The 24,580-nt window shown below is 42.0% G+C and overlaps 1 protein-coding gene across 1 annotated transcript; it reads left to right on the top strand.

Moving 5' to 3' along the window:
* The first annotated feature begins 442 nt into the window (after positions 1-442).
* Positions 443-22,768, top strand: HAVCR1 (hepatitis A virus cellular receptor 1). The gene is made up of 8 exons (XM_047753599.1): positions 443-495; positions 3,052-3,384; positions 6,929-7,237; positions 10,701-10,799; positions 13,880-13,935; positions 17,379-17,493; positions 19,280-19,316; positions 22,339-22,768. Exons 1-8 carry the CDS (start codon positions 450-452, stop codon positions 22,439-22,441), a joined length of 1,098 nt encoding a protein of 365 aa, XP_047609555.1. The 5' UTR covers positions 443-449; the 3' UTR covers positions 22,442-22,768.
* Positions 22,769-24,580: the final 1,812 nt, after the last annotated feature.

The following is a 24,580-nucleotide window of genomic DNA, read 5'->3' as shown; positions in this document are numbered from 1 at the left end:
GACAGTCCTCAGTAAGTCCCCAGACTCTGGATTCTCATCTTAGAGACCAAGAAGAAATGCACCTTTGCTAAGAGGACACCCGTCTTTGCTCTGGTGTCCCCTGCTGAGCCTGCCTCTGGTTTCCTTTCTGTTTGCTCCCTTATCTCCTCCATCAACACCTGGGAGTCACTTGGGACTTGATGTATAGGAAAGTTTTTGGGGAAGAGGGGGTGGTTTCAGAGGAGAGCTTTGTCTGTCAGAAGGTGTAGAGCAGCCCTCCGTCACCTGGAGCTAACGGAGACCTGAAACCTTTGTGTGGTCTGGTTTGTAGCAGGCAGGCTTATGTGATTTGCCTAGTCAGGGTGAAAGGAGAAGTTACAAGTTAAGGATTAAGGCTTATTTTGGCTGGTGGGTGGGGGGGAGGGTACACCAACCAGTCTGCTTTTTCTTTCCTTCAGGCCAATACCATCATGTATCCTTGGGTAACCACCCTGGTCCTCATACTCCTTCTGACAGGTAAGGAAATAGGTGGGTTGTGTTTCAGAAGTCCAGGGGATCTGGGTGGCTGGGGGGGGGGGGGGGGGGCGGGGAGGGTTGAGAGGGTGTGCGGATGCGGTGGAGGGAGATAGATATTCTTGGGCTTTGTTTGTTGCAAGGGAGTGGGGTCAACTAGTGAGCAAAGAACCAGGCTGAAACCTTAAGCCAAAGAAACAGCATAAATGCTACGAATTTCAAAATCTATGGGTAGGTGAAGAAGGCATGATGTAGCACCGTATGTTGTATGTTGCTATTTGTGCTTAAACCAGAAAAGGTATGAGTTGGGAGTTCTCTGATGGTCTAATGGTTAGGACTCATTGCCTTCATCACTGTGGCCCAGGTTCAGCCTCTGGTCTGGAAACTGAGCTGCATCAAGCTGTTGAAAGCTGTGGCCAAAAAACCCCCCAAAGCAAAAAAGAGATGGGTAGATTGTTGTGTATGTATGAGCTACTCAGTGTATGTTGGAAATAACAACAGTTGTTATCATGGTATAGAAGGAAATAGGGAGAGAAAGTAAGGATAAGAATAAGGTTGGAAGGGGACGAATCTTTTAGTGTACCATTTTGTGCCTTCTGAGTTTTTTTTTTAAACCATGTACACCGATGTCTTTTAAAAATAAAATATTTTAGGAGTTCCCATTGTAGCACATTGGGTTAAGGATCTGTGTAGTCTCTGCGGTGGCATGGGTTTGATCCCTGGCCTGGAGCAGTGAATTAAGGATCCAGTGTTGGGAGTTCCTGTTGTGGCGCAGTGGTTAACGAATCCGACTAAGAACCATGTGGTTGAGGGTTCGATCCCTGGCCTTGCTCAGTGGGTTAAGGATCCGGCGTTGCCATGAGCTGTGGTGAAGGTCATAGAGTCGGCCCAGATTCTGAGTTGCTGTGGCTGTGGTGTGAGCCGTTGGCTACAGCTCCAATTAGACCCCTGGCCTGGGAATCTCCATGTGCTGCAGGTGCAGCCCTGGAAAAGACAAAAAAAAAAAAAAAAAAAAAGAATCTGGTGTTGTCTCTGCAGCAGTGTGGGTCTCAGCTTTGGCTGGAATTTGATCACTGGCCTGGGAACTTCTATATGCTGTGAGTGTGGCAAAAAAAAATAGTATTTGATTAAACATCTTCCAATATTTTTGGTTTCACCTGGGTAAGTGGACCTTGCTTAGTGGCAGGTCTGTTATCAGTTCATGAGAAGTGACACCTACTTGAATTTTTGGAATGGATCTTAAAGTCTATGATAGGCCTCAGTTCCTCCTGACACTGTTACAAATCCATTTGTCTAAGAACTAAAGTGTTTAGGATTCTGTTTTCCAGTGATACTTTAAGCAAACATTTGCTCTGCCTTTTTTTTTTTTTTTTTTTTTTAATGATAGAATTGTTGCGAGGTGCCTTTTTTTTTTGTTGCTTTTCTTTTTTTTAGGGCCGCCCCTGAGACATATGAAAATTCCCAGGCTAGGGGTCGAATTGGAGCTGCAGCTGCTGGCCTACGCCACAGCCACAGCGACACCAGAAGTGATCCACACTTGTGACCTACACTGCAGCTCATGGTAATGCTCAATCCTTCACCCACTGAGTGAGGCCGGGGATTGAACCCACATCCTCATGGATACTAAGTAGGTTCTTAATCTGCTGAACCACAACAGGAACTCCTGTGAGGTGACTTTATTTGCAATAGCTATTTTAAAATTGCAATACAAATTGAAAACTAAAACTTTAAATGCAGTAGAGTTTTTAAACAGATTTCATCTGAGAGAGTGATTGAACCTAGAGGAGGGGAAAAGGCACATGTATGTGTTATCTATTTAATAAGCAGATACTTGGTCAAAACACAGGATGAAATATACACTCATGCATTATTAGAGTGTCATGTTTCAAACCTTTTGAGAAGAAGTTTGGTCACAAGAGAAGTTTATCCTGGTAATTTCTCTCTCGGAAGTCTATCTTATTGGGAAATAATCCTGAATACAGAAAAATATTATTATTATTATTATTTTTTGGCTGTGCCCATAGCATGCAGAAGTTTCCAGGCCCTTGCCACTTCAGTGCCAATGCTGGGTCTTTAACCCACTGTACCACAAGGGAACTCCCAAGTATTATGTTTTATCTACAAATATATCTAATAAGTTGTAATGTTGGTAAAAAATATGTTAGCATAGGAAAATGGAGTTCCCATTGTGGCTCACTGATAACCAGCACAACTAGCATCCATGAAGACATGGGTTCAATTCCTGGCTTCACTCAGTGGGTTAAGGATCAGGCGTTGCCGTGACTGTGGTGTAGGTCGCAGATGCGGCTTGGATCTGGTGTTGCTGTGGCTGTTCCTCAGGCTGGAAGCTGCAGCTCCGATTCAACCCCTAGCCTGGGAACTTCCATATGCCATGGTGCGGCTCTAAAAAGCAAAAAAAGAAAGAAAGACGCTTATATTAAATTTTATCAACTCAAGGTAGATGATTACCAACCAGATAAACTATCTAAAGCAAAAGATGAAAATAAAATGAAGGTTGAAATATTGAGGCCTCATGCTCTGGTTTCTCTTTACTTGCAGATAGTGTAATGTCTTATACAGAATTGACTGTGGTGGAGGGTCAGTCTGTGACGCTTCGGTGCTCCTATAGTGGACCAATTACAACCACATGTTGGGGCCGAGGGGCATGTTCTGTGCTCAGCTGCTCAGATTTTATCATCAGGACTGATGGATACAACGTCGTCTTTCAGAAGGACACTCGTTATTTGCTCAAAGGAAATATTGGACATGGGGATGTGTCTTTGACCATAGTAAATGTAAAACCCTCCGACAGTGGCGTGTATTGTTGCCGTGTTGAACTGGCAGGGTGGTTCAACGATTTAAAAGTCACCTACACCTTGAAGGTCAAGCCAGGTGAGTTCATCTTCCTTTGATCACTTCCTGTGGGTTCATGATGATGAGTTTTCTGTTTGATGTTAACTTTCGCTTCCTTTAACAGGGAAAGAGGTGGTTCCTACAGTCTTGTTTTCCAAGGTCTTGGAAACTTTTATGTGTGTAGAATGACCTGTTAAGACCAACCTTGATTCAAGACCATAGGCAAGAGGATCTTCTCTGTCAGCAAACCCTCTCCTAAAGCAGTGCTTCGGCACTGCTAGTTGGGGGAGTTCCTGTTGTGGCTCAGCAGTAACGAGCCCGACTAGTATCCGTGAAGATGTGGGTTCGACCCCTGGTCTTGCCCAGTGGGGTAAGGATCCGGCATTGCCGTGAGCTCTGGTGTAGGTCGCAGATACAGCTTGGATCTGATGTTGGTGTGGCTGTGGGGTAGGCCTGTAGCTGCAGCTCTGATTCGACCCCTAGCCTGGGAACTTCCAAATGCTGCAGGGAGCAGCCCTAAAAAGCAAAGAAAGAAAAGTAGAAAGAGAGAAAAGAAATGCTAGTTGCTTCATGAAAAACATTCACCCATCCCACAGTGAAATACAGTGAATGTTTTCATCAAGCTAAACTTACTCCACTTGAAGAATTGCCCTTTTCTCTGAGATTATGTCTTAGAAGAATGTTTAAATGTCCTTTCTTAACATTTTAAGAATTTCATACATATAAATAAGTAGTATAAGGTCCTATCAAGTAGATGTATCATTCAGCTTTTTAACTTTGAACTCAGTCTTGTTGCATATACATTGTCTATATACCTCCACCTCCTCCCTCTGCCCTGTCTTGGATTTTTTGAGGCATATTTCATCCCATATCACTAAATTGTTTGTTTAAAAATTAAAGTAGCCTCATGGAAGTATGAAAACGTTTGCCTTTCAATAACTGTTCACCAGTGGCTTTCAAAAATTTGAGGACATTGAGGAGTTCCTGTCGTGGCTCAGTGGCTAACGAACCCAACTAGGATCCATGAGGACTTGGGTTTGATCCCTGACCTCGATCTGTGGGTTAAGGATCCAGCGTTGCCGTGAGCTGTGGTTTAAGTCTCAGAGGCGGCTCAGATCCCATGTGGCCGTGGCTGTGGCTGTGGCTGGCAGATGTAACTCCAATTCGACCCCTAGCCTGGGAACCTCCATATGCCGAGGGTATGGCCCGACAAAGACAAACAACAAAAAATAAAAATTTCAGGAAATCCAAAAATCTGGGAGGTTTATATTTTTCCTGTCTTGATGTGGACATCCTAATTTTTCTTACCATTGGATGGAAGGAGTAGATCGGGTTTCCTGGTTTCTGGTGCTCTTTGCTGCTGAATCTCCTTCTGCTAAGGTCTTATATTGACAATAGAACTCAATACCTTGGTCTTCATAAGGTATATCTTTTTTTAATTTAAATGAACTTGACATTGCCGTCTCCCAATTTTTGTACTTGGCGTGTACCCTTTATGAAGGCAAGTACAAATAAAGGTTATTTCTGGTGGAGAAGATAGCTGGCTCTGGGAAACTATCTGGGAGGCAATTTAAGGAAGCCAAAAGAGGCTGGTACTAGAGGGTGCTGCAGACAGCTGTGAGGAGGCAGCATGTGCAGAAGAGATTATGATTACAACTTCCTTTGAGTTGTGAAATTATGGTATTGATCTGGCTGAAGAGTTCTTAAAAATGACATAGAAAATGCTATTAGTCGGGGACTTTGATAGCACTTAGAAATTCTTTAGTAGGTGGATATTTACAAAGCCACCGCTTTGGCCTGTGGGCAATGGGTCCATACCTGAGCCAAAGTGAGTCTCTGCCTCCAATCCAATTCTTTGCTTAAGTTTTCTTGCACGTTTTACTGAGTGAGCTTACTTTTCAACCTTCTGTGGAGACTCTCCTTCTTTCCCTTCGTCTCCTAATTTCTTCCTCAGGAAATATTTACCACTGGGAAAGACACCTTAGTTAAACAAGCCAGTTAGGTTTCCCCCTCTTTGTTTCCATTATAATCCTTTGATCTGATTTTTTTTGCATGCTGGCTTTTTCTCTAGAGTCAGTTTCATTTTATTTTTTGTCTTTTTAGGGCTGCACCTGTGGCACATGGAAGTTCCCAGCCTAGAGGTCTGATTGGAATTGTAGCCTAAGGCCTATGCCAGAGCCTCAGCAATGCTAGATCTGAGCCTGTGACCTACACCAGAGCTCATGGCAATGCCTGATCTTTAACTCACTGAGGGAGGTCAGGGATCCAATCTTCGTCCTCATGGATACTAGTTGGGTTCATTACTGCTGAGCCACAAGGGAGCTCATCTAAAGTTGATTTTAATCTGAAGGGAGGGGATTGGTTTGCACTCTACTTAAAAACCTCTGGCTATGCTGTTAGATCAGGGTCAGCAAACTGTAGCCTCAGGGCCAGATGAGGTTCTAAAACAGCCTCACCAACAGTGTTTTAAAGTTTATTTATAAAACAGCTTCCTCATTTATTTATATATTGTCTACAGCTGCATTCATGTTAACAGTGACAGTGCTGAGCAATTACCACTGAGGTCACAGAACCGCACCCCCCACCCAAGCCTAAAACTTTTACTAATGCCTTGTACGTAATAGGCACTCACAAATATTTGTTGAGAAAAAAAGGTTTTTCTTCTTTAAGGTAAACATTAGTTAGTTTCCACATTTCATTGACTTGAACCCCTCAGTAAAGTTTTCAAACCAATTGTCCTCTATTCAGGAGACTTGAGGTTCTAATTTATAGTTAGCAGAGCTGAAGTTTAAGGGTACTTACGGGGGAAAAAAGGTGCTTGGAGAGAAAAAAAAGTACACACTCTTGATTCAGTCCTTCAGTTTCTGGTTTTGTGCATGGCACTGTATTTGGGCTTAATTCTCATTTCAGTTCTTTCTCTGGGTAGCTCTGAGGACTTCAGTAAGTGGTTTGGAAATCTACACCACTTCTGACTCTGGCAAGAGTCAAAGTTATTACCTGTTGCTATTATCCTTTAGGTAAGAAGGAGCCTTAAAAGGTCTAGTCTACCTTCTAACCAAATGCATAAGGCATCTGTGTTATCCAGCATATGTTAATGGTATGAATTAATCCTCATTTAGGATGCAGGTCTGTTGGGAGGGGAGCCTCAGGACTGATTGAACTGAATACTCGTAAATAGTCTGGTTCTTGGGGACTGCTGTTTAGGTCTTAGTTAAGCACCACTGAGTGGACAAAGACAGCTTTGGGCTCTAGACATTTTTCCCTACTTCACAGACGTTTATGAAGATAGACAAGTCCGATATGCATGATTTTCAAAGTTCTTCAATACAAATCCCAGGTATATATTTTTTTACCTCCAAACCTCCCCCAAATATAATCCTTTCGGTGCAGCTGTTTTGTGAATGTCTTCGAGCCCTCCTCAGTCACAGATTCTAGGTGCAATGACAAGCACTCTGAGTTCATGGGAATTAAGTGCCCAGTTCTGCCTGGGGACAGTCTTATTGGCTAAATTGGTGTATGGGCCCAGCACACATCTCTTATTTCCAGCTGCCTGATTTATCTTTGCTTTCATGTTGATTTCTAGCTCTACCTACGACAACAGCAGTCATCACTACTCGGAAAACGACGGTCACCACGACTCCAAAAACAACAACTACCACCACTCGGAAAACGACGGTCACCACGACTCCAAAAATGACAACTACCACCACTCGGAAAACGACGGTCACCACGACTCCAAAAACGACGGCCACCACGACTCCAAAAACGACGGCCACCACGACTCCAAAAACGACGGCCACCACTGCTCCAAAAACGACGGCCACCACTGCTCCAACAACTAGAGTCTCTACTGCTCCTCCCATGCCAGCAACCACAAAGACTGTCCACACAGGTAAACAGATATGCTCCTGAGCCCAGAAGACGTTAGAGCAGAGGGTGTAGACCATCCAGGGCCTTGTGTTAAGGTAGAAGTACCTTCCAGGGTAAGGGTTCTGCCCAGGCTTCCCAATGTGGCGTCACAGAATCCGGGAACCCCCATCCCAGGTTATAGTCACCTTTTGTATGTCTAAGCCTTTTCAGAGTGCGGGGGACCTGACGCTTTTTGTCAGGTTCTTAAAGGACTTTACTCATAACAACAAAAAAAGCCAGACCACTGATCTTGGACGTCTAAGGAGGATGGTATGGATGTGGGCCAGTTGAGCACAGACTTATGAAGGAAAAATAGAGAATGCCAGAATATAGGATCGGGTGAATGAGATTCTGTCCCTAAAAGGACCTCTGACTAGAGATCATTTCACCCATTTTGAAGTCTAACCCAACACGTGAGGATAAGATTTCATCGAGGTTAATATTTACTTTGTTTCCTGTAGCAGGAGCCATGAAAAGTGCTTTATTTGTATTATGTCACTTGATTCTTATGACACCCCTATGCACAGTACATAGGATTGAATCCTACTTTTTATTTGTGGGGACCAAGACACAGAGTCTAAGTTCAGTGTTGACAGTCTTACTCATAGAAAGTGGTTGAGTCTGGATTGTTTCCTTCGATTTGAATTTTGGGCCTTTACTGCCTTCTGTTATGAACATAGAGCTCAGGTTTGGTTGAATTTGTCCTGATCTGACCTTCTCACTGGAAAAGCCTTCATACAATTACCCTGTTTTCTCAGGGTGTCAGTGACTTACACGGTTTTGCTTCTAGCATGCTTTAATTTATTTATACAGCATAGAAATCCTATGTATGCTAATGAGAAAGTGAACATTTATTTAAGGATCTATGGGATGCAGAATTCTTTTTTCATTTCAGGCTACCTGGGTCATACTTCGAATGTCCAATAGATAAAGGTTTAGGTTTAACAAAAATAGAGAAAAAAATTGACTTACAGGTGGGGAAAATAGCTTGCCATCCCGAGGGCAAGTTTAGGATCAGACCTGTTTTTAGGATTAAAAAGATAACTTTGTAGTGGAGATTTTCAAAGGCTCCACAACCCTTCGGTACTTTGAAGTGGCTCTGGGTCCTGAGGAGTCACAGAGATGTTGCAAGATCTTAGCCAGAGAAATCTGATGGGGAGTTCCTGCTGTGGTGCCATGGGTTAAGAATCCAGCTGTAGGTCAAGAATCCCACTGCAGCCGCTCAGGTTGCTGCAGAGGCACAGGTTCAATCTTCAGTCCAGCACCCATGAGTTAAAGGTTCTGGTGTTGCCGCAGCTGTGGCATAGGTTGCAGCTGTGGCTCAGATTCAATCCCTGGCCCAGGAACTTCCATATGCTGCAGGTGCAGCCATAAAATTGGAAAAAAAAATCTGATGGAACATATTGATTTTCCTTCATTCCCATTGAGCCATGTGTAAATTCCACTCAGAGGGATCTGAAGGGCTTTGAACTGAGTTTGGAAGAGACAGCTTTAGGTAAAAATGGGATTTTAGAGGCATACAAATTCGTTAAAAAAAAAAAAAAAAAGAGTTCCTGTGGTGGCTCAGTGGTTAATGAACCTGACTAGTATCCATGAAGATGAGTGTTTTATCCCTGGCCCCTCATAGTGGGTTAAGGAACCAGCATTGCTGTGAGCTGTGGTGCAGCTCACAGACGAGGCTGGCATCTCAAGTTGCTGTGGCTGCAGCATAGGCCGGCAGTACACTCTGATTTGACCCCTAGTCTGGGAACCTCCGTGTGCCATGGGTGTGGCCCTAAAAACAAACAAACAAAACAGTTTTTTTCCTCCCAGGTAGCAAACACACTAGGAAATCTGTTGATTTCATATTGATTTAGCTTCTTAATAATTTGTGCGTGCAAAGGTAGATAGATAGGGTACCTGGTTTGGTGAACTTATAAGTTATTGACTTTGTTTACAGCAGAGGTTCAGAAGGAAAGTGTTGGTTTATGTGTCCATGTGCCTCCTGAGGGATAGTATTAATTGACTTATATATCCTGATAATATCGTAAAGAGTATGAGTTTAAAGTTGAACTTTACAGTATAGGAAAGTGGGGAATATTTGAGCAGATCGAGTACTGGGACGTTGAGCTTTACACCCACACCCTTTCTGAGCTCTGTACATGCTAGGTGCCTAAAATATGCATGCCCTGATTGAGCATCAAGTTGTAGAAACAGGGGAGAAAAGACAGTTGCTGCGAAGACCCAAACTGGGGAAAGAAATTAAGCTTAAGCCATCTTTTGCACAGATTCAAGTTGAATGAAGACTTTGATCATCTGACCTTCTTGTATTGCCCTGTCCTTTGTTTCTAAAGAGAAGCATATTCTGTTACAGATTTGAGCAGTAAAAGAAAGCAAACCAAAACGACCCCCCAGGAGTTCCCATCGTGGCTCAGCGGTAATGAACCCAGCTAGTATCCATGAGGATGTGGGTTCGATCCCTGGCCTTGCTTAGTAGGTTAAGGATCTGGCATTGACATGAACTGTGGTGTAGGTCACAGATATGGCTCAGATCCCAAGTTGCTGTGACTGTGGCTGTGGCCAGCAGCTACAGCTCCGATTTGATCCCTAGCCTGGGAACTCCCATGTGCTGCAGCTATGGCCCTAAAAAAGCAAAAACAAAACAAAACAAAACAAAACCCAAACCTAAAAAAAACCCAAAAAACCAAAACCAAAAAAACCACCACTAGCACTACCTATGACAAAAAACAAAACAAAACAAAAAACAGCTCAAAACATGAGAAAAGGGCATGTTGAAATGTGAAGACAGTGGAAGGAAAGGAAAAAGAGAAAGACCTATGCGGGGTGATAAGGGGGTGGATGAAAGCCAGCTCCCAGCCTCTGCTTCACAAAAGTGAAGTGTCCTTTGTGTGAATAAAAGCTTAATTGGCCGCCCTCCATAAGATAGATAGATGCACTGTTGTAGGCTTTACAGGGATCCTAGGATTCTAGGATTATAAAAAGGGAAAGAATTCTTTTTTGGGGGGGGTGTGGAGGGGCAGCATATGGAAGTTCCCAGGCCAGGGGTCCAATCAGAGCTACAGCTGCCAGCCTAAGCTGCAACCACAGCAACCCATGATCTGAGCGGCATCTTTGATCTACACCACAGCTCAAGGCAATGCTGGATACTTAACCCACTGGGTGAGGCCAGGGATCAAATCTGAATCTTCATGGTTACTAGTCTGGTTTGTTACCACTGAGCCACAATGGGAACTCTGAAAGGCAAAGGATTCTATCATTAAGCTCTCCAGATCATTATCTAGATCCAATTTATATGGTAGTATAATGCCTCAAGGCCATCTCTGATCAGTTCTCTAAGGGAAAGTTGAAAAGTAATTCCAATTTTAGTTTTATTTTTTTATTTTTGTTGGTGATGGAAATTTTCCTCCACATATAGAACACAAGTTCTTCCATTCTTGTCATTCCAGGTGCTGCTTTAACTTCTCCATCACAGAAAGATGTGACCCTGCCTACCACACCGCAGGACACAAGTATGACTAGCTCACCGGTGCCCTCTTGCTCAACAGGTAACTTCGGTTCCTTTCCTGCGCCCCTGGGAGCAATCATAGTTTGATAATCATTGGCACAATTTGGAAACATCCACATGCATAGCAGTATTTTTCCAAATTAAATGAACCAGGCTTGACTTTAAGGTTATTAGTAGACTTGCTCTCTTGGGCTGGTCTTAAAATTAAATCCAGACTAAGCTGGTCTGGACCAAACTGGTCACCTGTGTTTACGGTTTGTCTAAGTCCTGGGGCCTAAATAGATCCAGGAGGCTCCCATGCTGCCTTGTCAAGCTTTATTTCACATGGACACTTAGAGATGGGTTGAGGACACCAATACTGGCACCAGAGAGGCATGCCCCTCTGAGATTCTGCTGTTCCCCCCCACCACCGCCAAATATTCCCCACTCCCCCCAGTTTGGACAGGTCCCACATTTTGTTCAAATGTAAGGCTAGCCTGTCTTTCCTATGGTGGAGAAAGGTGATGACTGAACCCTGTCATCTTTCATGGTGGAAGTTTGGGGAGTGCCATGCACTGAACCCCTTTTGTAATGTAGAGCTGGCTTATGAGTCCTTGTTGCCTGTGCTGCATCCAAACAAGGTCAAGTTTTTCAGGACTCCTTATGTTTATGACTTACTGTACTCGGGAGCTGTAGGGGACCCCCAATACAGTGTACCTTTTGCCAGTCATTTGTGGAAGGTGATTAATTTAAAAACAGACCTGCTGCAGAGTTCCCATTGTGGCTGAGCAGGTTAAGACCCCAACTGGTATCCATGAGGATGCAGGTTTGATCCCTGGTCTCATTCAGTGGGTTAAGGCTCCATCGTCGCCGTGAGCTGTGGTGTAGGTCACAGATGTGGCTCAGATCTGGTGCTGTTGTGGCTGTGGCCAGCAGCTACAGCTTTGATTCAACCACTAGCCTGGAAACTTCCAGATGCCACAGGTGTGGCCTTAAAAAGACAAAACCAAAAAGAAACAGAAAAAAAAAGGAAAAAGAAAAAAGAAAAAAATGGACCTGCTGCAGTGAGACACAGAGAGGGACCAATTTAATTGGGATTTGTTAATGGTGTCATTTGATTTGGAAGGCAGAATCCTTAGTGTAAACTCTTTCTGGGCACAAAACCACAGTGAACATAGACAAAAATACAAGGTAACAGCAGTAGGAGCAGCTGCACCCCCCGCTTTTCAGCTATGAGGAAGAAAGTAGGAGAGCGGGATCGTTCTAAGAGAGCGGGATCGTTCTCTAAAATGTGTCACAAAACCCGGTCAAGGTAGAGCTTTCTGGAGGGGAACAGACAGGGGAGTGGCTGTGTCCCCAGGACTTCTGTGACTGCTGCCGTCTCGGCAGTGTCTCTGAGGCTTTCCAGCCAAATCCTCACTGTGCCAGACTTCACCGGGCTAAAGCCTCACAAAGCAAAGAATGCTGGTCTGGAAGGAATTTTGGTTGTCACCTGGCCGGCCAACCCACCTTTTGACAGAGGGTTGTGCCAGCAAACTGTCACACGTTATCTCATTCAATTATTTCAGGACAGGCCTTATGTACTGCCATTGCCAGACTGGGGAGGCCCAACAGAAACTATAGTTCTGCTCTGAAGACATAGAGTTTCCAATTCAACTACCAGTCACTTGCTGCACGCCCATGGGCAAGTTGTCGCATCCCTCACTGGATGTTTGTGAGGAATGAATGACGTGACGTTTGCAAAGTGCCTGGCACGGTGTCCCTCCTCCAACTGCTCCTTTCATTATAGACATAGTAACTCATCATAGCTGATATTTGTCTAACAAGGTTTTAAGTGCTTTACAGGCATCATCTAGTGTGACAGCTTCAGGAGACAGGTGCTAACAACAGCTTCTAGTTCAAGGCTACCCCAGCTAGAAATACAAATACATACATAAATATATGCAAATGTATATGCAAAGGACCTTGATCAAGGTCACATTGCTCAGGGATATTGACAATATAGAACTCAAATTTTATCTGACTGAAGTCCATGCAGTTTTTTCCATATCATTCCTTCTATTCCTGAAGGACTTAAGGTTATAACACAAATCATAAACAGCCTAGGCTGGAGATATTGTCTTTGGCTTTTTAAGAAGTAGTGTTGGAAGAAATAATGTAGATACAGTAATGTCAAATGTAAAAATTTGGGGGGATACAGTTAGTCCAATTCAATGACACTGAGAGACTATGGCTTTGTCATTAGTTAGGGAATTTCAAAACCCTGTGGTATATTCATCGGGCAGGAATGTAATGTCTGGGTGGTTATGAGCCAAGGCTCTTGTCCTTTACTAGAGGTGGAAACTTGTTTAGCCATTTCAAGTTTGCTTCCTCCCCCAAAAAAAGGGGATTAAGGAAATTGCTCTAAGGGTGTAAAGTGCTTAGTATGCGGTAGATACCAGTCAGAAGAGAATCCTATATTTGACCTATGGTTGCTTAAGAGATCTTTCAAAACACTATTAAACTTTGACACTCAAAACTTGGGGACATAATAACCTTTTATATTGGAGTTTTAGGTAGTATAGGATTGGTCTTGGGGCTGATGGAACAGAGACTTTGTAAAGCATTTCTGGATCAATGTCTGGGCATGGTGGCATAAAATGTAGGGCTAGATGCCACCTTTTTAGATATCTTAGTCCTTTTCACTCACGTTTTGAATGTAAACCAATGGAATATCCATCTTGAATAGGGTAGTTCTGATCTTTGGTGTGCATATTGCCTCTGAATACTCATGGTGTTCATTTCTTAGCTGTCATGAAAATACTGATTTTTACCCCTTTCAGGGGTAATTTTTAACCTGGTTCAAGAATGGGCCCCTGTGACTCCTCTAAAATTGTAGGTAAACTTTGTGTGTACACACATTTTTTTTCCATAAAGAAGAAAAAAGGGGTCCATTTTCAAAGGGTTAAGAAGCACAGCCTTATAGGTTAAATTAATAAATGTTAGTAACTTGGTGTAACTCTTGCAATGCCTACCACATTTGGTCATATTATTATTCAACTTTTCATTCATTACCAGGAGGCAACGTGAATATATTTAGTGTTGGCAGTGAAAATTCAATATTTTTTATAATTCTAATTAATTTTCCTTCTTGTTGAGCAGATGGGAATATCACCACGACACAGATTTCAGATGGCCTTCAGCAAAACAATCAAACTGTAAGCATATTCATTCCTACTTTATTAGCCGAATTCACTTATATGTCTCCCTCGACACAAGTTACATTTAGAGATTATAATTGTAAGACTCTTTCACAGATTGATTCTTTCTCGTTAAGAAAATAAAGGGAGAAAATAATTTGACTCAAATAGGAATGCTTTAATTAATTTTAAAATTTGTATAGAGGCATGAGTTTGTTAGAAATACCTGATAAGTGATATTTTATTATGCCACACACACACACACACACACACACACACACACACACACACACACACACACACACACACACACACACCCCAGGCTTCCTCTTGGCCAAAAATTAGAAAAAACGAATGAATGGATTCAAGGAGCGTGAGTTAACATTACATATGCAGGAAGACTTCATTCATCATTAGGGAAATGACGTGCTTTGAATTGATGTAGCGGAAGGAGGCCATCCCAAATAAAAATATTATGTGAATGAAAGTGTGCTTGTTTAAACATAGGCTCCCTAATATCCTTTTCCAAACCAACTGCCTTCCTATATATACAAAAATTTTGAGGTCACTGCTGAGTCTTTCTATATATGAACCTCTTCATGTAATGATTTATTAAGGCCCTAAGGTCTCAAACAACTTTGTGATTTTATAAGATGTTCTACTTTTTTCCCACAGTTAGCTTGAGAAAAATCTAAGGGGCTCTGGTCTCATGATGTTCTTCAAAGTCTCATCTTTGAAAATAAGTTAGAAATATTTATCAGTAGGACCTTTTCTTTGGGTTCCCTTGGGAGAAACAATTTTCCTTTTACTGTGTGCAGATAATTCTTTGAAGCAAGCAACATAAAGAGCTTAAGGTGTGGAATTCCTGCTGTGGCTCAGTGGGTTAGGAACCCGACTAGACTCCGTGAGGATGCTGATTGGATTCCTGATCTTGCTCAGTGGGTTAAGGACCTGGCATGGCTGCAAGCTGTAGCATAGGTCACAGCTGCAGCTCCAATTCGACCCTTAGCCCAGGTACTTCCATATACTGCAGGTGTGGCAGAAAGAAAGGAAGGAAGAAAGAAGGAAGGAAGGAAGAAAGAAAAAAGTTTAAGGTGTGAGAGCAGTCCTGATTGCAAGTGATGAGAAACTACAGCATGGCTATTGTAAACAAAATTCAAGCTCAGGCAAAGTGGAGTTACTTTGTATAAAGTCAAATGGCCTTATGGTGCGTACCTTAGTGACAATAAGAACACCACTCCATAGGAATGATATTAAAGATTTTCCCAGCTCTCATGGTGTGGGCACTGACCAATCTGATAATATGGCTGAATTTGTATATGCCCACTAAATAGCCACTATGTCAGTAATTATTATAAGTGCTGTACAGTGAGACTTAAGCTGGATTAAAATTTAGAAAACCATTATGAATGGTAAGCTTACTCTTGACCTCGGTTACTTGCAGGCCAGGTGTGTTTAGCAGCAAGTAGAAGAAATTTAGAAGCAAGTTCACAATAGGCAGTAGCAAAATAGTGGGATTTTTGCATCTTGACTTGGACGATGTCAAGACATCTCCAAGGTATCTTGAAATTTCACAGTATAGAGTCTGATCCAGTAGGTCAGCTTACTGAACTCTATCTTACTGAGAGAATTGAGCAAATACACAAAGATGTGTGAGAAAAGATGTTCATTGATGCTATTTATAATCATGAAAATGTTACAAACAATATCAATATTCAATAATAAGGAATTAATTATGTAGTCAATTAAGCATGCCCACCCATATTACCATGAAGATGTCATCAATGCAGTCCATTTACTGACATGAGAAGACAGTATGGATTGTTAAGTGAAAAAACTAACCTTTAAAAAGGCATATATGCACTATATATTGAATATAGTAATTGTTTCTGTTAAAAACACTATAAGGATACAATTCTATCATAGGAGTGCATTATGAAAAATGGTAACAGTGGCTATTTCTGGATGTTAGGATTATGACTGATTTTTTTTTACTTAGCTGAACATTTTAAAATGAACCTGCAGTTTTTATGTAGCAATTTTTAAAAAAAATTTTTTGTGTGGCTGCACCTGTGGCATGTGAAAATTCCTGGGGTAGGGTTCAAATCAGAGCTGCAGCTGAAGCCTACATCACAGCCTTGACAACACGAGCTCTGAGCTGCATCTGTGACTTGTGCTGTAGCTGGTGGCAATGCTGGATCCTTAATCCACTGAGTGAGGCCAAGGATTGAACCCACATTCTCACAGAGACGACATCAAATCCTCAACCCGCAGAGCCACAACAGGAATTCCTGTAACATAATAGCTTTAAAAAAGAGGCAAAACCTGCTTACTGTAACCCCATGTTCCATATTTACCCCTCCCCCTGACACACACACACACACAGACACACACACACACACAAGTAAGGTAATAATAGAGTTTTTCCCTCCCAAACACCATTCCTCCTTTAAACAAGGATGGCTCAGTCACTAAAGTTATCCTCTGTATGCCTCATAGTGTTTATCAGGAAGTCCATAAAAGTACTTTTCCCAAGAACCCTATTTAATCTGCAGCTGATAGGCACAGAAACAGAGGTTCAGAGAGGTTAAATAACTTGTCTGTGGTCACACAGCAACTAAGTAAAAGAGGTGGGATTCTGACTCCAGACATTAAATTCTTATATAGGAAGAGACTTGAGACTTGATCTTTTTCTCTGATTCCATTTCCTTTCTGTTAAAATACCTGCCCTATGGGACCACTTTAGGATTAGAGCTAAGCTGTGGAAAGGGGCCAAACATGATGCCTAGTGTATTTTAGGCTTATTCCAGGTAGTGATGATCCCTTATAAACTATACTAGGAGATTTAAACAAATTCTGTATTTCTGTCCAATTGCACAGTGTTTTAATTGTTAATCAGAGCCATGTCTGTGAACAGCCACTTTCAAGTCCATTTATAAAGACCTAGATAGAGTCTTGAATTTTAGTTAGAAAGAATAAATTTTGTAATTAAGGGCCAAATTCAATAATTGAGCACATTCAGATAACATCAAATAACACTACCTCATTAACTTATATATGAACAGAAATTGTTTTCTTCTTTACTGTTATAAGAGCATTGTTTATGGCAGTAACTTACTCCTTTTAAAAAAGTGTATAATTTGCATACAATAAAGCACACTCATTTGGAGCGTACAGTTAGAGTTTTGACAAATGTAATATATACACCTCTGTATACACCACCCCAAGCAAGATCTAAAACATTGCCACTATTCCTAAATTGATTTTGCATTTTAAATTGTCTTTGAATTTCATCACATGGTTATAACCTCAGATCATTTGGTCTCACCCCTCATGATCCAGCACTAGGCAAGGGTCAAAAAAGAAAAATGTGTCTCGGTATATTATTTTGGGAATGTTTTCTTCCCATAATTCTAACAAAGTTTTTATTTTTATTTTTTTATCTCTTGATGTTTCCTTAGTCTGTGGTGCTGGAGCAAAGTCACTGGCTGAGCAAAAATCAAGGAGTTTACATTGGAATCGGTGTTACTGCCATAGTGTTATTGCTCATATGTTTGACTGTCATTATTGCCAAAAGTAAGTCACTTCAGAATTGTGCCTACAGATGTATTCTTGAGACAAAATGCCTGTTGCCCTACATACCTTGTGTTTTCTTTTTTTTGGTTTTTTTTTGTGTCTTTTTTTTTGCTTTTTAGGGCTACGCCCACAGCATTCGGAAGTTCCCAGGCTAGGGGTCAAATCAGAGCTATAGCTACCGGCCTACACCACAGCCACAGCAATGCAGGATTGGAGCCACATCTGCAACCTACACCACAGCTCACAGCAGCACCGGATCGCTGACCCACTGATGGAGACCAGGGATCAAACCTGCGTCCTCGTGGATACTAGTCAGATTCGTTTCTGCTGTGCCACAGCGGGAACTCCCCCTTGTGATTTTAATTTCACCTTACTTCCTTGGTTCTTAACCTTGTTCTTTTTGATTTTTTTTTTCTTTCTAAAAAATTTTTGTTAGCGTTTACAATGTTTTGTCAATTTCTGCTGTATAGCAAAGTGATCCAGCCATACAAAGATATACGTTTGATTTTTTTATTTGTCTTAAAATTATTGTCTCATAAAGAGAATTGCGATATTTAAATTCTTCATAGTAGAAATTAAATACAGAGAAATAAGAGTCAGTGGGGTAAAGTTGGGGTTTGGAAGACAGCAAAGCTTTGCAGTAAATAAGATTTGTTCCCTTCTCCTCCCCTTCCCTGAAGAAGCAAGGTGTATACCTCTGGGGGGTGAAATTGTTGAGGGTTTTACAACACCCATGCAATGGAAGAAACAAATGAGACTTGGGAAGGATAAGGGATTTTAGGGCTAGAAGTAGAACAAAGTATTTCACAAAACAACCATCCAGGGTCTCCTGCTCTCCTTCCATCAGTTGTGTGCATCTATAAAACCTGCCACCTATGAAAGAAACACAGTCACTCATTTTTTTTTTTTTACAGTGAAATGTAATAATTGCATTAAAGTAAGCTAGGGCTTGTGGGTGAATTCACTAAACTATTAATAAATATGAGATACTTTAAAGTGCCTTGTTTGGGCCCTATGGATTCAAAAGAAGATACTCAAGTTATTAATGAAGGGTCCAGACTGGGTTTTTTTGTTTTGTTTTTTTGCTTTTTGGGGCCACACCAGAAGCATATGGAAGTTCCCAGGCTAGGGCTCAAATTGGAACTATAGCTACCGGCCTACACCACAGCCACAACAACACAGGATCCTAGCCGAGTCTGCGACCTACACCACAGCTCACGGCAATGCCAGATCCTTAACCCACTGAGAGAGACCAGGGATCAAACCCACGACCTTGTGGTTCCCAGTTGTATTTGTTTCCGCTGTGCCACAACAGGAACTCTCCAAATAGTCTCCTTTCCCCCCTTCTTTTGAAGAATATTCTTTCTGGGAGTTCCTGTCGTGGCTCATAGGAAATGAATCTGACTAGCATCCATGAGGATTTGGTTTCAATTCCTGGCCGTGCTCAGTGAATTGGGGATCTGGCATTTCCATTAGCTATGGTATAGGTCACAGGCACAGCGCAGATCCCCAGTTGCTGTGACTGTGGTATAGGCTCACACCTGTAGCTCCAGTTCGACCCCTAGCCTTGGAACTTCCACATGCCCCAGGTGTGGCCCTAAAAAGGAAAGAAAAAAAAAGAAAAAGAACATTCTTTTTTCTAAAATAAGTTTTTCAGGTTCTGAGCTCTGTACAGATTTTGTTCATGTTAAAGCAATAACAGAAATAATATACTGGTTGGGAAAAAAATCTCATGAACTCTTTGGCTTACATGTGCAATTTTCTCTTTAATTCTTCCTCCATTTAGGGTATATATGCCTGGGTAGCAAAGTGGAGCTACTACGGTAAGTTTGAAAGTCTCTCTGTCAACACCCTCTGATGTTCTGACTCTAGTAAAAATGACACTTTCCTCTGTTCCTCTCCTCTTTTCCTTCTCAACTCTCCATTTACACTCTGGATCCTAAAAAATCTAAAGAGCATCTCCATTGCTGTCCAACCTTCCACTGATTTTTTTTTTTTTTAAAGGTGCCCCCGTGGCATATGGAAGTTCCCAGTCGGAGCTGTAGCTGCCAGCCTACACCACAGCTCACAGCAACGCCAGATATTTTAACCCGCTGAACAAGGCCAGGGGTCAAACCCAAGTCCTCACGGATACTGGTCAGGTTCCTTACCACTGAGCCATGACAGGAACTCCCCACTGATAGTTTTAGCATCTAAAACTATCAGTGGGGAGCATCTAAAACTAGCATACATTCCATGTATGTCCCTGGAATTGTACCAGAACTGCTATACAAAGAGCCCCTCAAACCTAACCTCTTAGAGCAAGTGAACTGAATCGCAGATTCTGTTTGATGGAATTTTTAAATGGGTTGTTTGGTTTGCTTTGTTTATTGAATGACTACTGTATGAACAAAACTGAGAGAAAATACATAAATGAATAAATGGCGTATTTTGGAACTTCCAGTGGAACACCCTGGGACATATAGAACAGGGCAATAGGCCTTCTGAGTGAGCCCCCAAAGGAGGAGAAGGCAGGTCTGCAGAGATGCCGAGGAAGACAACTCCTGGCTGAAGGGCAAAGGCCCCGGGGTAAGGCACATGCCTCCAGCTCTCCCCAGTCCTTCTCATCCCCTTTTGTTCCACACTCAGCCTGCTCTCTTCATTTACATTAGTTACCTGGCCTCGTAGGTGTTTGAACTTAAAATTTTGGTAAATCTACCTCACTGTCCAATGAAAAGTTAAATCCTTTTTGTATGCATCCCTGTACCCAGGCCTTTGCCCAAACGCCTGTCATGGGAGAAAACTACAACTTACTTCCAAATCCAAGGAGCCTACTTCATCTGCCTTCATCTGGCTTCACCCTAACCCTAACCCTAACCCTTAAAGCTCAGCTTGGGCTTTAAGCAAGGTCTTTGATTCAAAATCCATCCCTCCTGGAGTTTCCTTCGTGGCTCAGGGTTAATGAACCCAATAGAATCCATGGGGATGCAGGTTTGATCCCTGGCTTTGCTCAGTGGGTTGAGCTATGAGCTGTGTTATAGGTCTCAGACTCGGCTCAGATCCGGCGTTGCTGTGGCTGTGGTGTGGGCTGGCAGCTGCAGCTCCGATTTGACCCCTAGCCACGGCGGTGGCCCTAAAAATAAAAAAAAAATCAAAAACAAAAAAACCCCCCAAATTCATCCCTCTAAAGCTGCCGTCCATTATTCCTAGTTCTCTTTCACTCCATGTTTGTATACACGCTGTCCTAGGTCTGAGTTAAGCACAGGATCCAGTCTGTAGAGGGTACCTTGAATAATACCCAACAGATGGCAAGTCTTCCATAAATGTTGGCTTTTATTACTGCAGTCATGACTGTCACAGCAGCCATAAACCTCTGAGCTACGCACTATTATTATTCTCAGTTTACAGATTAGAAAACAGGTTTAGAGATGTTTAAGTGACATCCAAGGTTGCACCACACAGCAGGACAAAGACTCAATCTCAAGTCTTTTAGAGTCCAAACCCCATACTTACAGACGTTTTGACCATCTGCTCTGAAGAGTGGAAGGAAAAAAAAAAACTCCCTGGAGACAAAGGAGCATGGAAGGTAACATCCTAGTAGTTGATTTCTGCCCTTTCATTGTTAACTTTTTTAAAGGTTCACTTTTTATCACATAATTATAAAAGAAAATCTTTGTTGCAGAAACTGGTGTATAAAATAGAAATGCAAAACGAAACAAAAACGAGCATTTCCTTATGAATAACACAGACATGTATAACTAATCTATTTAAAAATCAGAGCTGAGTGAAGATTCAGTACGTTTTAGGTCATTTCTGAGCAGGCTTAGGTAATAAAAATAGTCACTATACACAAATGTATACAATCAACAACTGTATCAAAACTCCACAAATGACCTTTTTGTACACCTGATATGTGAGTGTCTGTTATAAAAGTTATCTAACCCATGGCTTTCTAATTTTAGACATTAAAACACGGTAAGATTTTTGATTCCATGATCCAGAACACACATAGATGAAGCAATACGATTATACTGTGTCCAATACGTTCTGGTAATTTGTATACTTATGTTTATTTATCTTAAGTACAGGATATAGACCACTAAATAGATTTAATAACCCTTGCTAAAGGGTCACAATCCACAGTTGGAAAAATACCATCAAACCATTTCTTAGCCATCTTTGAGAGTAAGCATCCTAAAAAAGAAAGAAAAAAAGAAAAAAGAAAATAAAATGATAAGAGTTTCCTTCTTGGCTCAGCGGAGATGAATCTGACTAGTATCCATGAGGATGCAGGTTCGATCCTTGGCCTTGCTCAGTGGATCCAGCATTGATCCTTAACCCACTGAGCAAGGCCAAGGATGGAACCCGCATCCTCATGGATACTAGTGAGCTGTGGTATAGGAGGCAAACATGGCTCAGATCTGGTGTGGGTGTGGCTGTGGTGTAGGCCAGTGGCTACAGCTCCTGTTGATTCCACCCCTGGCCTTGGAACCTCCATATGCCATGGATGTGGCCTTAAAAAACACACACACCAAAAAAGAGAATATGCTTCCTGATTTAGTAATTCAACTTGATGTCTGATATATGTCTTCTTAGATTTTCAATTTTTGTATTCCATGACATGAGTCTCTTGAAGGAGACCAGGGTGAGTGTTTCTGAACTGCTGCTCAAGTTTTCTACCTGCTTATTAAACAGCTGCATTTCCTGCAACTGCTTATTTACAGCTCTGGAAGCGTCTGTTCATTTCATATGCTGTGTGAGTGGGGGTCTGGGAATTGCAGATACCCAGTGTTGCCTGAACCTAAGCAAAGGTGCTGCTCTCTTGAGAAGTGGTCCTCTTTTCTCTTACTCTTGTTCTTCTCGTAGGATAATTTCATTTAAGGACATTCATTTCGGAGCTTTGAAAAACATGTCGGTGAAGCATGTCCGAGCAGAAGACAACATCTACATTATTGAGGATAGTCATTAAGTCATGGATTAAGATCCCGTGGCCTCCGAAGGTGTTATACCCTTGACCTCAGGAGACTGACCAGATATCACCGAGTCAGAGTCCCATCAGCAGCAGGACAATTGTGTGGTCAGTTTCACGTGGCATTCTAACAAGTCAGTGACACTAGGTAGAGTGAATCTAGCTCATCTGTACACCGGCAACCTCTGTAATATAGTCCTAATTTTTTATATTGACACTGGTTCAGTCTTTCTGGTCATTGCAGAGCTCTCTCCAAAACATGAAATGTACTCCTTAGAAGTGTACGCTCTCTGTATTTGTTTGTTTTTGTTTGTTTTTTGTTTTGTTTTGGCCATGCTCACATGCTCATGACAAGCACAAGTTCCCAGGTCAGGGACTGAACCTGAGCCACAGCAGTGACAATGCCAAATCCTTAATCACTAGGCCACCAGACAACTCCTGTACATTCTCTTTAGACCCTATGTATCCTGTATCCATCATGAATCCTCATTGGCGAGACCAAAAGAGCACATCAACCTTGCTTACCCATGCTGTCAAGAGGAACTGATTATAACTTAAAATCAGCAAATCCAATTTGGGAGTGAAAGGACTTGGAAGCATTTCATGATTATCTTCCTTTTTTTTTTTTTTTTTAAATCTAGTAGCTCCAACTCTTATATTCCTTAAGGCCCCCCAAAGTTTCACATCATGGGAGTGCACAGGGTTTTATTTATCTCCTGGGAAAACAGAAGTGAGTGTGATTTTGCCGTTGGTAGATCTGGTTTCTCATGCCTCTGGAAACATGAGGCATTGAGTGCTTTACCTGGGACTAGGATGGGTATTTTAGCAGTTGGAAGAAGCTAGGGTCATGAGTGGACCATCTAGACACGAGGGTGAGAAAATCAGTTGCCATGTAATTTATGCTGTTTCTGCTACATCTGTGCCATAGTTCAGGGCACTTAGGTAAGCAACTGTCAGGCTCTCTCAAGTAATGTTTAGAATGAGGTAGGATAGAAATAAATAAAAAAGTAAAACAAGAGAGGAAAGGAGTAGGGAAAGAGAGCTTCTGCCTTAGAAAAATTAGTTTGCAAATATCATAGTGTCATTAGAGAGTGCTACCAGCGTCACCAGCATTCTAAATTGTCCTCAGACCACTTTGACTTTTAAAATTTTGGGGGAAGAGAAAGGGTTTTATTCATATTGAATCAATTCCTTTGTTATTTCTTTTTGACAACTCAATTAAATTTGGGGTTTTTTCCTAGAGAGTTAGACAAACGCTAGAGGTAAGGATATATTTAGTCTCCAGAACCATTTCTACATGAACAGTTAACAAGACTGGATATTAATTTCACTTTGAGTAAACCCAGAAATAACTCAGGCTTGGAGTTCAGAGCTGCTCGCAGCAAAGTGGTCTGTGAGGGCTGGATGCTGGTTTTTGAAAGCAACATTTTTGTTACTTCAGCTGAGTTCTAGGAAATGAAAAGGGCCTCTGAAAAATTCTAAGGTGATGTGGGCAAAGAAGTTCGCTAAGCATCCTACACTAGTTTTCACAAATGGGACCAGACTGATCTGGTTTAAAAAAAAAAATTATGTTCCAACTACAGTGCTTTTCTTTTAAATTCAAGACAATGTGCATGGACATAGAGATGTCAAATTAAAGCCCAGATTTGTAGCATCTCTGGACTGCATGCCTGTGCAGTCAGAGCCCCATTACATGGCATCACATCCACCTGCCCCCGGCCCTTGCCTTAGCGGCAGGCTCATGTTGGTTACCCGCTTTGTGACTTGTGGAGCTTTGAATTTATGATACGTGCTCTATTCGCCACACCCTTCCTGGAGTTTTATGATAGCACATCACAGGTTCCGGAAGTCTGGTTAACTCTGTTTCCTTTGGCATTTCCCAAATTTGCCTGAAACCCATAAGCCCAGTGACTACTGGCATCCCCAGTAGCATTCTACGAAACTATACATGGAGGTTTGGGGCAAAGCAGATGGTAGAAAGAAATAGGACCTGAGTTCTAACCCTAACTCTTACTAGTTACATTGGATAGCATTAGCATAAATCGTTCCTTATGCCTAAATATTTACACCTATTAGATTCATTTCCGCATGTGCATCTGTGTGTAGTGGGAATTCCAATGACGTGTTACTTGTGAGAAG

Source organism: Phacochoerus africanus, chromosome 1 (assembly GCF_016906955.1).
Source record: "Phacochoerus africanus isolate WHEZ1 chromosome 1, ROS_Pafr_v1, whole genome shotgun sequence".
Lineage (NCBI taxonomy): Eukaryota > Metazoa > Chordata > Mammalia > Artiodactyla > Suidae > Phacochoerus > Phacochoerus africanus.
Note: the sequence above shows the minus strand (reverse complement) of the source record. Positions and strands in the feature narration are given on the sequence as shown.